This window comes from Saccopteryx bilineata, chromosome 6 (assembly GCF_036850765.1).
Source record: "Saccopteryx bilineata isolate mSacBil1 chromosome 6, mSacBil1_pri_phased_curated, whole genome shotgun sequence".
NCBI lineage: Eukaryota > Metazoa > Chordata > Mammalia > Chiroptera > Emballonuridae > Saccopteryx > Saccopteryx bilineata.
Window position 1 is genome coordinate 193,379,179 of NC_089495.1, and position 14,600 is coordinate 193,393,778.

The 14,600-nt window shown below is 50.1% G+C and overlaps 2 protein-coding genes across 9 annotated transcripts in view; one reads left to right on the forward strand and one right to left on the reverse strand.

Annotated features, from left to right (window-relative positions):
- Positions 1 to 10,505, forward strand: part of SULF2 (sulfatase 2) — a 108,420-nt gene extending 97,915 nt beyond the window's left edge. For 3 of the 5 annotated variants that reach the window (XM_066235840.1, XM_066235839.1, XM_066235838.1), the window contains exons 12-21: positions 3,653 to 3,881; positions 3,973 to 4,069; positions 4,527 to 4,621; positions 5,338 to 5,397; positions 5,776 to 5,942; positions 6,184 to 6,326; positions 7,385 to 7,508; positions 8,190 to 8,223; positions 8,469 to 8,522; positions 9,607 to 10,505. In XM_066235840.1, coding sequence (XP_066091937.1) covers positions 3,653 to 3,881; positions 3,973 to 4,069; positions 4,527 to 4,621; positions 5,338 to 5,397; positions 5,776 to 5,942; positions 6,184 to 6,326; positions 7,385 to 7,508; positions 8,190 to 8,223; positions 8,469 to 8,522; positions 9,607 to 9,637 — 1,034 coding nt within the window. In that variant the 3' untranslated portion in view covers positions 9,638 to 10,505. The remainder of the gene's footprint in view (positions 1 to 3,652; positions 3,882 to 3,972; positions 4,070 to 4,526; positions 4,622 to 5,337; positions 5,398 to 5,775; positions 5,943 to 6,183; positions 6,327 to 7,384; positions 7,509 to 8,189; positions 8,224 to 8,468; positions 8,523 to 9,606) is intronic. The other 2 variants (XR_010726111.1, XM_066235841.1) reach the window with 2 other exon arrangements.
- A 2,535-nt stretch (positions 10,506 to 13,040) lies between these two features.
- NCOA3 (nuclear receptor coactivator 3) overlaps positions 13,041 to 14,600 on the reverse strand; it is a 112,349-nt gene continuing 110,789 nt past the window's right edge. For all 4 annotated transcript variants that reach the window (XM_066235836.1, XM_066235837.1, XM_066235833.1 and 1 more), the window contains one exon: positions 13,041 to 14,389. In XM_066235836.1, the coding sequence (XP_066091933.1) occupies positions 14,378 to 14,389 (12 nt within the window). In that variant the 3' untranslated portion in view covers positions 13,041 to 14,377. The remainder of the gene's footprint in view (positions 14,390 to 14,600) is intronic.

Below are 14,600 nucleotides of genomic sequence, written 5' to 3' on the forward strand. Positions count from 1 at the left end.
TGGAGACATTCCTGGCTGTCGTGATTGGGTGGGAATGGGGGTGCTCCCCCCATCTGGTGGATAGAAGCTGTGGGCACTGCTAAATGTCCTGCAGTGCACAGGTCAGTCTCCCACAACAGAGGTGTATCCAGCCCCTAAATGTCACTGGTTTCGAGGTTGAGAAGCCCTGGTTGGGAGCAGCTGAGTCTGGCAGGCCAGGCAGAGCCAGCGAATTGGAAGGACGCGACCAGGACTCTGGGGATGGGTGCGGGGGGCTGGTGTTTATTCATTATTCTAACAAGTCTGCGAGCTCTGCATGTGCCAGACACTGAGGTGACAGAGTCCGACGAGACACTGACCGGGCCTTGTGGACGAGATGAGGCCTAACCTCGTTGATGAGAACGTCACTTCCCTCGGTACAAAACGCGTGGAGGAAGTAAACTGATGGTGTGACCAGGCGGAGAGGGTGGCAGCTCTCGAATGTGTGTTCGGTTGACATTTAAGAGCCATGTGTGGAAAAGGAACGGGCCACATGACCAGCCAGAGAGTGAGAGTTCCACGTGGGGGGGGGGGGGGAAGAGAAGTGCAAAGGCCCCATGGGTCCCAGCCCCAGAGAGCAGGCCACACCACACAGGGCTTTTCCACCCTGGACAGTGGTGACCTTGGGCAAGGGTGTCACAGCTGCGGAGTAACCATATAGACCAGCGGCTCCATGCCAGTACCAGGTGCTGAAAAATGTACCAGTTCTGTTGTATGTCACCCTCCAGAGAGCCTTGGAAGGTAGAGCCAGCGTGAGGTCACAGCCCGTGGCCGGTGGTGGTCACACCCTGGCTCTGGGCCGCCAGGTTCCAGAGCCTGAGTGAGCTCCTGGCCACTAGGTTATGAAGGCCCTCTCTCAGGACGTGGAAGGAGGGGCACCTCAGGGACCCTGGGAACACAGATGGCTAGGGTGACAGAGCGAGCAAGCGGTGTGGCTTCAGTCCACGGAAAGGGTTACACACGCTGGCCACGCTCTTCTGTGAAGGGCCCGAGAGTAAATGTTTGAGGCTTTGCAAGTGAACAGTCTGTCTACTACTCCATTCTGTCACTGTGGCGAGAGAACAGCCACGGGCTCGATGAGAGTGGCTTATTTACAGCATCCGGCAGACAGCCAGGTAGTCGGGGGACCCCTGTGTTTGTGGCTGGAGAGATACAAGGCAGCGTCTCCCGGGCAAGCAAGACAAAGGAGCAGAGAGAACCAGGAGTTCTAGTTCATGGCCTCTTGGACAGGTGACCTGTTCCCACAGGGGGCGCAGCTCAGTCCTGTGTGCAGCAGGGACCCAGTCCTGTGGCCTCAGCAAGACTGAACTCAGGCAGGAAAAAGCCAAGGAGGAAGCTGCCCCGGGGCCAGAAAGGGCCCAAGGTTTTGCCAAAGAGGCAGTGCCTCTCCTGGACCTGGGCCCTGGATCCTTTAATACAAGGAGTCTGAGAAATGGAAGATGCCAACATCTGTCCAAAAGGGGGCAGCCAAGGCCAGGTCCTGGAGCCCTGGGCCACCACTGCCAGCCTCGCCAGTCCTCGAGCTTTGGGCGCCACCTGGTGGTTTCACAGAACCAAACAGAAACGTGGCTGAAACTGGCTCCAGGCCCTTCTTTAAAAAAGATGACCATTTGGGGAAGCAGGGTTATATATGCAGGGGCCAGGCCTGGAGTAAAGTGCTCAGAGTTTTAAAAGAGAGGAGTGGTTAGGGCTGTGAGCAGGCACATCTGTTTTCTCTTCAGAAGCTGGAAATTTGCACTCGTGTGACCACCCACGCCCTTTTTTCTTATTAGCAATTTGGTCAAATTTGTCTTTTAACGTCTGGACAACGCAAGAAATCTGAGCTCTGGCCTGAGCCTGCATGCCCTCAGCTTTCAGCAGCTGACTTAGAGCTCAGCCCCCTCTCCCTGCTCACCTGGCAGAGAGCAGCTTCCAGATCTCAGCTGGGGACTAAGACAGAGAAGCAGTGTCTTCCCCAAGTTGTCCCTTTTCTCTCCAGAAGAATGTGCTGCCTGGCTTTCCCCCACCCCAATTCAAATTAGTGAGTTTTGTGTTTTACTGTAGTATAACTGACAGATACTAGTTTTAGGTATGTAACAATTTTATATTTGTATATATTGCAAAATGATCACCACGGTAACAGGTGCATATACCTATTCAGGTTAGCGGTTTCATTTTCTTCAAATAAATATTGAGTAGTGAGTATGGAACTGCTGGATCACATGGTCATTCTATTTTTAATATTTTGAGGAACTCCCATACTGTTTTCCACAGTGGCTGTAACAGTTTACATTCCCACCAATAGTGCAGGAGGGCTCCCTTTTCACACACACACCCAAACACTTTATTTGCCTATTTGGTAACAGCCGTTCTGACAGGTGTTACGGTGGGATCTCCTTGTGGTTTTGATTGACATCTCCCTGCTCATCAGTGATGGTGAGCACATTTTCACATACCTGTATGGCCATCTGAAAATGTCTGTTCAGATCCTCTGCCCATTTTTTAATAAGGTTGTGTTTTTGCTGTTGATTAGTAGAAGTCTTTATATATTTTTGGAATATTAACCCCTTATCCAGTCATTTTTACCATAAATGGTTATTAGATTTTGTCAAATGCTTTTTCTGCCTCTACTGCAATCATACGATTTTTCTTCCCCATTTTGTTAATGTGATGTATCACATTGGTTTGCTGATAGCAAACTATCCATGCATCGCTGGCATAAATCCCACTTAATCGTGGTGCATGATTCTTTTAAATGTATTGTCGAATTCAGTTTGCTAAGTTTCTGCTGAGGATTCTTGCTTGCTTGGTTCATTAGGGTAACCGGCCTGTACCTTGTTCTTGTGGTGTCCCTTGGGCTCTGGCATTCGAGCAGTGTTGGCCTCATGAAATGTGTCTGTAGTGTTCCCTCCTCATCTACTTTATGGACAAGTTTGTTCTTATTAGTTCTTTTGTTTGTTGGGAGGTTTCTCAAGACTGATTCAGTCTCCTTTATGTTTTTATGCCTACTCTACTCTTTGAAATTGTGGTGAAGTTTACAGAACATAAAATGGGCCATTTTTACAATGCTGAAGTATATTCAGAAACATGTAATACGTTCAGAATGTAATGCTACCACCGCCTCTAGTTCTACAACATCCCCATTGCCCCTGAAGGAAACCCCATCACCTTCTACCCCGCCCCATGGCAGCTACGAAATTGCTTTCTGTTTTGACATCTTTACCTGATCTTGACAGTTCATGTAGATCGTACAGTGTGTGACCTTTTGTACCTGGGTCCTTTCACACCGTGTGGCATTTCTGACATTGTCTGCATGGTAGCATGTATTATTGCTTCATCCCTCTATGGCCAAATATTCCATTGTATAAACGTACCAGTTTGTTCATCCAGTCATAGCTCTTTCTTGAAAGCAGCTTAAGCCAATTCTTTCTTAACTCTCCAACTTCAGTTTCCCAGGTTAAGTCAATTTGAGGGCCTTTCCACTGGGGTCCAGGGCCGGCTTCTGAGGGGTAGGTTCCACGAGCCCACACGTCTCAGGTAACACTGCACCTCTTGACTGGGAGTGTGGCCCTACCTAGATCAAGAGTCTGCTGCCCAGGGAGCCCAGTCAGCTTTCCAGACCCTCCTGACCTTGCCACCCCCCTGATGCCCACAGAGTACAAGGCCAGCTATGCCCGTAACCGCTCTATCCGCTCAGTGGCCATTGAGGTGGACGGCGAGGTGCACCACATAAGTCTGGATGAGGCAACCCAGCCCCACAACCTTACCAAGCGGCACTGGCCAGGGGCCCCTGAGGACCAAGATGACAAGGACGGTGGGGACTTCAGTGGCACGGGAGGCCTTCCGGACTCTTCAGCCCCCAACCCCATTAAAGTCACGCATCGGTGAGAGTCCAGGCAGACGTTGGGGGTAAAAGGCAGTGGCTGGGCCCTCCTCACCTGCTCCGGGCCCCATGTGATCCCTTCTCTTGAACAGGTGCTACATCCTAGAGAATGACACGGTCCAGTGTGACCTGGACCTATACAAGTCCCTGCAGGCCTGGAAAGACCACAAGCTGCACATCGACCATGAGGTGACGGCAGTCTGGGCACGGAGCATTTCTCACCACCACAAGCTTGGCAGGGCCACCAGCCCTGTGGGAGGGAAGTGAGGCCAGGCCCAGGAGCGAGCTCCCCACAGACCCTCAGCTCCCAGGGACGGGAGCATCACCCTAGCATTGGACAGCTTCCCCGCAGCCAGCCGCGGGGTGGTGCAGCCACATCACACCCCTCCCTGACTTACAAGTCACCCCAGCCCCCCATTTAGTCCTTTCAACAAGACCAGGGATGGGGGGACTTAGTCCTCAGTGGGTACAGCTGGCTCCTGGGCAGGACAGGACAGAGGACGTGACTTGTACTTTCTTTGCTGGAGTCTGGCTGCTTCAGATAGAGCCAAGGAACCCCCAACACCCCCAAATGTGGGCAGTGGCCCCACCAGGCCACCCCCTCACCCAGCCCCAGTCTCACTGCCTGCTCTCCTCTCCCACTCAGATAGAAACTCTGCAGAACAAAATTAAGAACTTGAGGGAAGTCCGCGGTCACCTGAAGAAAAAGCGGCCAGAGGAATGTGACTGCCACAAAATCAGGTGAGGGGGAAGCACGGGGACCCCAGGAAGGCCCCTGGTGGAGCAGGACCACTCCTGGGGACACAGCCTTCCCTCCATGACTCTTCATTATTTTTACACCCTTGTCTGTCCCCTCAGAGCAAAATATAAATTTTAAAAAAAAATCAGTAATTCACAGCCCACTGTCAGCCACTGGGCAGTCACCACCCCCACGGAGCCAGCAGGATGCCCAGATTGCACTGCTGGCCAGCAGGCTGTTGATAGGGGCTCTGGCTCCAAGAAGGGAGAGGGACCTGCTGAGTGCCCTTTCGGGAACAGCCCGTGTGGCCCCAGGTCACGTTGCCAGCTCAGGGAGCGCCCAGCCCAAGGTCCAAACATGAGAGCAGCACTGTGCGGTAGGGCGGCCGCCAGCCCCCGTGAGTAAAATGTGGCAGTGTGACAAGGAACTGAATTTATGGTTTTATTTCATTTTAATAGCTACGTGCGGCTGCTATACCAAATAGCCCCACTGCTGCCTTCCCAGAAAGAGACTGCAAACATGAGCCCCCCCAGTGTGACGCTGAGGCCCAGCCTTCAGCCCTGGCTAATGCACACCTACCCCACGCCCTTCAGGCTGGCCCGAGCCTTCGGTAGGGGCTCCCAGCTCACATGTGCAGGAAGGAGACAGGCAGGGAGGGGTCCCAGGAGGGCTGCCCTGTAAGTCTCTTAACACCTGGGGTTTGGGGGGTCTGTTCCAGTTACCACACCCAGCACAAAGGCCGCCTCAAGCACAAAGGTTCCAGTCTGCATTCTTTCAGGTAAGAGTGGCTCAAGGTCCAGGGGCGAGATGCGGAGGCTGCCTAAGCTAAAACAAACAAGGAAAAGAGTTCTGGCCTTTTCCAGGGGGAGTCTGGCTCCCAGATCAACACTGAGCATGTCTCTAGACGCCTCCCTGTGGCTTGCAGGCGTTACTGCAGCCCCCGCCACATGGTGTGAACAGGAGTCTTAGCTGCCTCCTGGTTCTTCCCTCTTGCGGCCCTGGACCTGCAGTGGGACTCGGACCAAGGCTCTTCCCTTGGGGATCCCTCTAGTGCTCTGCCCACAGCTCTCCGGCAGGAAGAGCAGAGGTTCTGGGACGCTGATCCCTAGGAGGCTCCGAGGTTGGGGCTGAGAGGAGTGGTCCTGTGTGCCCATAGGAAGGGGCTGCAGGAGGACAAGGTGTGGCTGTTGCGGGAGCAGAAGCGCAAGAAGAAGCTCCGTAAGCTACTCAAACGGCTGCAGAACAACGACACGTGCAGCATGCCCGGCCTCACGTGCTTCACCCACGACAACCAGCACTGGCAGACTGCGCCTCTCTGGACACGTGAGCGAGCCCAGGGCAGGCTGGGCAGGCCGGGCAGGCTGGGCTTCTCCAGGGCCTCACCTTGCCCCGGCCTGTGAGTGCTTCCTTGCCAGAGCCTGCGGTCTTTCAGGAGCAGCTTTCCTGACGACCTCGAGGGGTCAGCAAGTGCTCCCAACAGAGACGCGGGACCTTCCCACAGGAACTCCTGCCGGCACGGGGCTCCTCCTGCAGGCTCTCAGGGCGTGCTCTCTTCCCTTGGCAGTGGGGCCCTTCTGTGCCTGCACCAGCGCCAACAACAACACGTACTGGTGCATGAGGACTATCAACGAGACCCACAACTTCCTCTTCTGTGAATTTGCAACCGGCTTTCTGGAGTACTTTGATCTCAACACAGACCCCTACCAGGTACAAACAACCCACACATGGGTCCACAGGTACTGCCAGTTAGGGCCCCTGATAAAAGTGATACGTTTCCCAAGTCCCACTACATCCCTAGGGCAGAAGTTGTGAAGCCTTTGGGAACTTGGGGCTCCCTCTTCCTGCGCCTACAGTCTAGACCAGTGTTTCTCAACCACCAGTCTGCAGACCGGCACGCCCTTCTGACGGACCGGCAGTTGAAAAACGCTGGCCCAGCCCTTGTCCAGTCTCGTCCCTGGCCAGGTTAAAGCCAGCCATGTGGGAACCTGTGAGGACACAGACTGTAGGGCCCTGCAGGGACGGTAGCTAACCCTCACGTGGCACTCGCTGCATGCCAGGCCTTCCTAAGTGCTCCCACGTATTAAGTCATCTGCACAAATGCATGGTGATTAAAGGGGCCCAGGACCTGTAAGACAAGGAGCCCTGGAGTCTGGTGAGCCAAACGAGCCTGTCCTGTCTAGAACAGCTTCTCAGCAGTGTGGCCATGGCACTATGCAGTGTTTCAGGAACAGTTTTTTACATGAAATCTAATTTTTAAATACCAGCACCTCTAGGGGCCGCAGCCTTTCTCCTTAGGTAGGTCGTGCCTGTATTTCACACAAGGGCACGGCAGAACATGTAGGTGACTCAGTCACCAGTCATTCCAGATGAGGCAGGGGCCCGGGTCACTGCCACCACCACCACCACCACCACCAAGCGGCTGCTTTGCAGGCAGGAGGAACTGAGGGACTCTGAAGGCTGCTGGAGACCAGGGCTTCCCTCCCAGCACAGCTAGCTCCCTGACCAGGGGCCCCGGGCGTGCAGTGTTATGTACACAGGTGGTTTTCATTCTTGGGAGTTTTGGCCCTCATGAAGAGGGAGACTGGCAGGGTTAGAGCCTAGAGGTGGTGCTAACTATTCCAGACGCTAGGGGCAGAGGGCACCGTGCCACAGCACATGCTCCTCCCGACCGGCCTGACCGCAGTCTCCTGGGTGGTGGTAGAGGACTGGGGGCGGGGGGGTCTCCTGCACTCACCTTGTTGGTAACCCACCCTTTTCCCAACCAGCTAATGAATGCAGTGAACACACTGGACAGGGATGTCCTCAACCAGCTCCACGTGCAGCTCATGGAGCTGAGGAGCTGCAAGGGTTACAAGCAGTGTAACCCCCGGACACGAAACATGGACCTGGGTGAGTGGGCGCCCCGGCATGGGGCCAGTCACCCAGCAGGGCTACCACAGGAAGGAATTTAGGTCACATCTGGTTCGAAAAGCGAACCCAGAATCACAAGGAGCTGATGAATTCTCACTGGTGGCTAAAATATCACGTTCCTAACATCTACCAGGTGCTGCTTTTACGATGCAAAGCACCGTCACTTATTAATCACTGTGACAACCCCGAGGTGCACCTGCTTGTCCTCCTCCTAGGGTGAGCAGTGACCGGGCTGGCCGACTCCAGAGCCCACACTCACGATCACACTGCCCTATCCTCTAGGAAACTTGCCAAGAGCAAGACAGGCTCTCCCCGCCATCAGCTTTCTCAGGGCCCCTGGCTCTGTCTTCTGTAGCACAAGTGTTCATGCCCATATCTGCCTCCCACCATGACCAAGGTCAGTGTTGAAGGAATGCATCAGGGTCCTAAAACTGGTGAGGTGACACCAGCATGTAGACCGTCTACAAGGCTGCTTTAAGGAAAGCTCACCTTCTAATTCAGGCCACTCGGTCTGCCTCGGGAACACTGCCAACATCATGGGCTTGGGACACAATGCCTCAGGTGTTCAAAAAAAAAAAAGGCAAGGCAGTTCACAAAGTTTTGTCACTGCTTGTTCCGTGTTGATTCTAAGTTTCTATTTTGTTCATCTCTCTTGTCTAGGACTTAAAGACGGAGGGAGCTATGAGCAGTACAGGTACTCGGTTTTGTCTGTGGAGCCCGAGCGCGGTCCCCTACGTAGGCCCACCCTTTAGTCTGCCCTCTGTGAGGCTGCACGGGTCTGCCTGAGACCCCGCCCTTTCTCTGGTCTGCCGGGGCCTGGATTACCCACCGGTTTTAGTTGTCACTTAAGAAACCGTCTCTGCGTTGTTCTTTGGGGGTAACTTTTTCTTTCTTGGTGATGGTTAACACTCATTCTCCTTTTCACACCTGAAAACTTAGGCAGTTTCAGCGTCGAAAGTGGCCAGAAATGAAGAGACCTTCTTCCAAATCACTGTGAGTTGAGGAACCAGTTTACAAAGAGGCCTGGCCCCAGCTGGCGTCGCTGTGCCAAGGCTGTTCTGTGTGCATGTTCTGTGTGTGCTCTCAGCTGTCCTGTACGCGAGGGGAAACAGTAATGCAGGTCTTTCCTGTAGAGTAACAGACTCGAGTACATTCCCTGTTGAGTACCCTGTCTCTGTACGGAACCACCTGTGCCTGGTAAACTCAAGGCACTCCACAGAGTAGGAAGCACTTCAGCATTCTAACTGCCAGACGCCCTGAAGGCTGCGGCTGCAGAAGTGTTGCCTGGTCCATGACATCAGCAGGGCAGCCTCATTCAATGTCTGTGCTGCAAAATCCAGAGCTGGCAGGGGGCTAAGAGACTGTGGCAACCTAGAAAGGTCAGCTCTAGTCTAAAGAGAAGGACACAAATGCATTGTGAATCCTCTAATTCAATCAGAAAAATCCAAACACTCACGTATGAGAATTTTTTTTTTTTAATCCCTTTATTTGTTCATAACCAAAAAGAAATCCCCAAACTTGGACATTTTGCTATTGATAAAAAATGACCTGGCCAGTTGACTCAGTGGTAGAGCATTGGCCTGGCATCTGGATGTCCTGGGTTTGATTCCTGGTCAGGGCACCCAGGAGAGGCACCATCTCGAGAATTTTTTTCTAACACTGGCAACTAATGTGACATTAAGTCACCTTGCAGACAGACAAACCCCTTGGGGAGCGGCCACTGCAGCCTCTGGCCTAAACCACTTCTTCCTGTAGAGCACAGAGACCTATGCAGCTTTAACTGGACCATAATAATGGGCCGACTGAGCATGTGCCTGGTGCTCCCAGCGTTCAGGCGTGTGATTTTTACCTGTCACATTCTCCTTGGCCACTACTCTTCCCCCATCTTTAAATGCCACCTGTGCCAGCTGAAGAGCTAGATGATTAGGTGGTAGCCAGCCCGTCCCGAAGGACCTAGAACTGTTCCTTCTCAGCAGCCACCTCCTTGAAGCCGAGCGTAGTGGGCTGTCGGGCTGCTGAAGCAGTCCCCGCGCAGCACGACAGCCCGACCCTGACACGAGTCTGCTTTGTCCTGCAGGGGCCAGCTGTGGGAAGGCTGGGAAGGGTAAGCGCCCGAGACGGACCTCCCAGAACAGAGGCCCCTGACTGCACAGCCGGTGCGGCCCCTGGACGATTTCAAGCCGACCTGCGCTGTCCCCAGGAGGGCCAGGACACAGAACGTGCTGTCAGTCAGTGCGGCAGAGAGACCCCGGGAGGAGTGATGCTTCAGGAAGCCCGTTTCCGCCCTGCTTTTGCTTTGGATTATACCTCACCAGCTGCACAAAATGCATTTTCATATCAAAAGGTCACCACTAACCCCCTCTCCGAGCTCACAAGGGAAAAAGAACAGGATCTTTTTTTTTTTTTTGAAAATTTCCCCCAAGGCTGAAAAGTCACTGGAATTGTCTTTAAACCATAGGGGAAGAACAACCCTGTTTTGAATCCTCTCCTCTTCTGGTTTGTCGCGAGGACAGAGACCTCTAGCAGACACTGGCATGGTGCACGGTTTGACAGTGAGTCGGAAGCACAAAAGAAGTGACACTTGTCTAGCACTCCAACTCCGGCCCCTCTGAAGAACCTGCTTCACTGTACATATGTGACTATTTCCATGTAACCAGCGTGGGGACTTGTAGGGGAATCTGATGAGAAAACCCAATTCTCAAGCGTGGTGGGGTCAATAAACGCTGTGGCCAGTGTAAGAGCAAAGCCCGTGCCGGTGTGGACGTGTGTTCCTGACCAGTCCTTACCTGTCCAACAACTCGTGTTTTTTAAAGTACAGAAATGAAGTTGATGTATAGCCCGAGTTTTAATGAAACTGTATTTGTAAAGAAATTTTGTAGCCTATTGTCATACAATGTTCAAACTCCCACCAAATGACCAGCAGTTGATATGAGGTAACCTTTGACATTTTGTAAAAGGCCATTCTTGGGAATTTTTGCTGTGTTTTCGGTTTGTTTGTTTTTTACAAAATCACTACCAGTCAGCACCTTTTTCCAAGAAAACACCTTAGACTTAGATGGGGTCTTTTTAAAGGGAGAATTAATGACTAAAATCTACTATGTATTTCAGGGACTGAGGTAAGTGTCACAGTACACCAGCTTTAGAACCTCGCTTTTAAAATACATCAATCAAATGTAAAGCCAGTCCCTGACCCTTCTCTACATCCCAGGCGGTCTAACGAGGGTAGCGGCAACTGTCACAGGCTGGACCGGGGGACAGAGGAGGGACCTCAGCGCCACCTGCCCAGCGCATGCTCATTGAGGCAGCGCCCGAGCACTCACCTTTCTAACAGTTCCGGGCTTTTCAGGATTTCATCTGAGCGCGTGTTTGCAGAGCATACTTTCCAGTTCTGCTGATTCTATTGCTACAGGTGATAAAAGGCATTTGGGGGGGGGGGGGGGAATTAACATCATAGAAACGATTATTATTGTTATTTGAAATAAGAGTCCTTAACCTTCTTTTCTACCTTTAATCCAATAGGGATTTCTTCTTTAAATAAAGCAAGCTCTTGAGCTTCCATTTTAAATAGAAACCTTTATTTACAACGACACCCAAAATGATCAGCAAAACAGTCGTAGCTTACCACACAACCATCTCGTAAGTTATCCAATGTGGTTTGGATTCTTTGCAGTGTAAAGAATGATTAAATTTTTTAAAAAGCAACACGTAATGTAAACTTGATTGAAACTGAATTCATTCTCAATACTATAAGTCACTTCCTGAGAATTTAAATATTGCTCTCAGAATGACATTTCCATCTTCAAAATTCCGTACATCGGGGAGAAAGAAAGGAGGAAGGAAAACAAGGACACCCTGCTCACGTCACAGTCTGCCCCGGGCTGAGAGGCTCCCGCTCCTCTGCAGCAGGAGGAGGTTCTTCTATCCTACAGGCTTTGCTCCTATGAATTTCCCACTTGTGACAAAACGCATGGCTTCTGCAAATAAAAAGGGCCTGGACAGGCGTGTGGGTGCCTGACAGTGCACGGCCTTCCCGCTGCAGCGCTCTGCAGCAGAGAACCAGGGCACAGAACCTCACCCGACACCCCAACTCATCTCAGGTGGCAGATACCGATTAAGCAGACCTGTTGATATTTACACCTTTCCATCAAGATGCACAGTTTAGACAAGCGGCATCATCATATCATAAAATTTCTATTTGCTTTTTTAAAGGAAGAAACGGATCTCCTTTATATCATTTTGATCTTTAAAAATATATATATTTTGTCTTTGGATTCAGCAAAAAAGTAGGTATACTGGAAATATTTCACATTCTAAAAGCAGATGAAAAGACTACTTCTCCTGTTCACCCAACAGATACCAAAGTTGTAAAAAGTGGGGGAAGGAAGTGAGGAGAGGCAGGCAGCGGGAGTACAAAGAATTCTCCAAGATAAAAGGGCAGTAAAAGGTAAAAACAAATTATCTCGAAGACTGCATCTATTAAAATCAAAATCTTCAGTCTGCACCAATAAAATGAACAAGTAGAAAATATAAAAACTTACACTAGACATGGTTTTCATATAAAAATGGGCGCTGTCTTCCATTTAGGCTGGAGCCAGGACTAAGGAAAAGACTCACAAAACTTTATTTTGTTCTTAATTTTTAAAAGTCAAGAAAGGTAAGAGCACCATTCTGTTTCTCCCCACACACGCGCCTTAAGGAAGGTTTAGAAACACCTAACAACTGTGTCAGAACGACAGGGACCCTAACTCAGCTGTCTCTGTCTCCAGATGGGGGGCGGTTACCGAAAGCACAGGCCACTGTCCTGGAAGCTGATGGATTTACAATCTTCTATCTATTTTTAACGGGGAGGGGGTGTCAGACTCAAACCCACTCGAGTGCCAGTTCTAGAAATACAGGTTTCACTTATTAATAAGTCAAAAATTGAATGGTCTTACCTTCAGAGACACCTAGAAAGATTAGCTAAATGTGTGTAAAATAAAACTAACTGGCTCTGTTATTGCTAGGAAATGATAACAAAGCCAGCAAAGACATCTGAAATTCACATACTCCAAAAATCCAATTTCATTCAACTGTTTGAGCCTAATAAAGTAAACCAGATACAGGGAATTAAACTTGATTCTCCCCCCCCCCCCCATTCCCAGCTGACCAGACCAAGTGTCGGAGAGGCGACAGCAGACAAGGGCAGGGTGGCAGAGGGAGAGCGTGAAAGGCGCTCGGACCACAGCCCTCACTCACGCACAGGGGACTTCATGAGGCCAAGTCCTGAAGAAATAACCAGGACACCCTTCTTCTTCTCAAGGACAGTGAAAACATCATGTTAGTGAACAAGACAGCTGAGCAGACACCAGAAACCACACATCAAGGATTCTACTCCTGAGAGCTCAGTGTGAGATTCAGGTAATAACCATAGAGCAATCCTCCAATGGACGAAAAGATGCCATATTCAATTCAAAATAAAACATGAATTCCTGTTATGGACCGTTTAAAAGCCAAGACTTTTTTAAATCAAACTGCTTGATCTTTTTAAATTCTTGATACCTTTTTTAAAAGTGTATTTCCCCATGTCTATTCTTTCCCCAAAAATTAACAAAGTGCTTAGTTCTGGTAGAAGAATTTAAAAAAAAATTTTTTTAATGCCTACATCTAAACAAATGATCTCTTTAAAAAGCTTTTCGATTCAGAGGCATGGGAGGCCCAAGGGCAGGCCGAGCTCGGGAGGCTGCCCGGCCCCCCAGCACAAGACTCGGGGCCTCTCTCCTGTTCGCAGCCTCGCCACGCTGAGCCTACTGAAATCAACGATGTTAAATATTTAGCTTCACAAACTCTGTAAAAATGAGTTTTTATGACCTACAGAAAAGGTATATACATATTTTACATAATATAATATCTTAAAGATCATATTTACAAAAAATCTATTCACAGAAACACTGCGAAATTCTGATTCAGAATGCAGTACCTAGCCTTGGGTTTTCTGCAGTTTATTTTCAAAAAGCATTATTGCTCTACCATATAGGCAAAGGGTGACACCAGTACTTTCAACAACAAAAAAAATCATAGTTCTCTATCCAACAGATTAGACAAAAACAAGGAAGCGGTTCACCATTCCTCAAGACCTCAACACTATTGCATTCATCCACTACTTTTTAAATAAAGTGCTCTCGGCGGCACGTCAGCATGGGAGAAACTGCTACTGCTGCAAGTAAATACTGTCATTTCCCTTCCACAAGGCCATGTGACATCAAGGAGGATTCCTGGAGGCGAATTATGACAAAACATTAAGAGGCAAATGAAAATCCTAGCGAAAGTCTAGGACAACCAAGAACAGGGTGGGCGCAACTCAGCACTATCACTAAAGGATGAGAACTCAGGGATGCCAGCCCTACAGGACAGAACCACCTGGCAGTGACAAAAACAAAGGCTGGAACTATGTCCCCCTCCAGTATTGCAACTAGAGAAACCAGACGTTCTAATCTCTGCTGACTTCTCCACTGTTCTCTGGCCCACCCACATTTATTTGAAAGACTGGATAGCCAGACAGACAGAGGGGACACAGGAGAGTTTTGTGATGAGTAACACTCCGTTACTTCCAGAATCATATCTCTAAGAGGCAGAATGTCAGGATGATTTGTTTTGAATACCATGACACATAAAAGGGGGGGGGGGGGGCAGGTCTCGCACTTCAGCTTAACATCCAGTTCTACGCAAATAACATCTCTTGGAATACCCTTGACGGAGACCAAAGCTGGTCCTTTCTTCAGAGCTGGGTGCCTAGAACAATGATTCCTTACTCCCGATATTCCTAGTGCAGAGTCACTGGTACACTGATTTCTTTGGAGGTCCTGGTGATGTCAGCGGTATTTCTGTTAGCAACCAGAAGAAAAACATGAGTGACACACTTTCCACGAGAGAAAAGAACCCGTATGTCTATACTGATGGCTGGCAACATGGCTCTGGCTGATTGACTGACTCAGACTCAGATCTCAAATTACCAAAAGTATCTAATGGCCGAATGCCTTCAAACCAAAAATTTTTTCAACGACTGTATTTTTAAGTTTCCTACATCCAAATTAA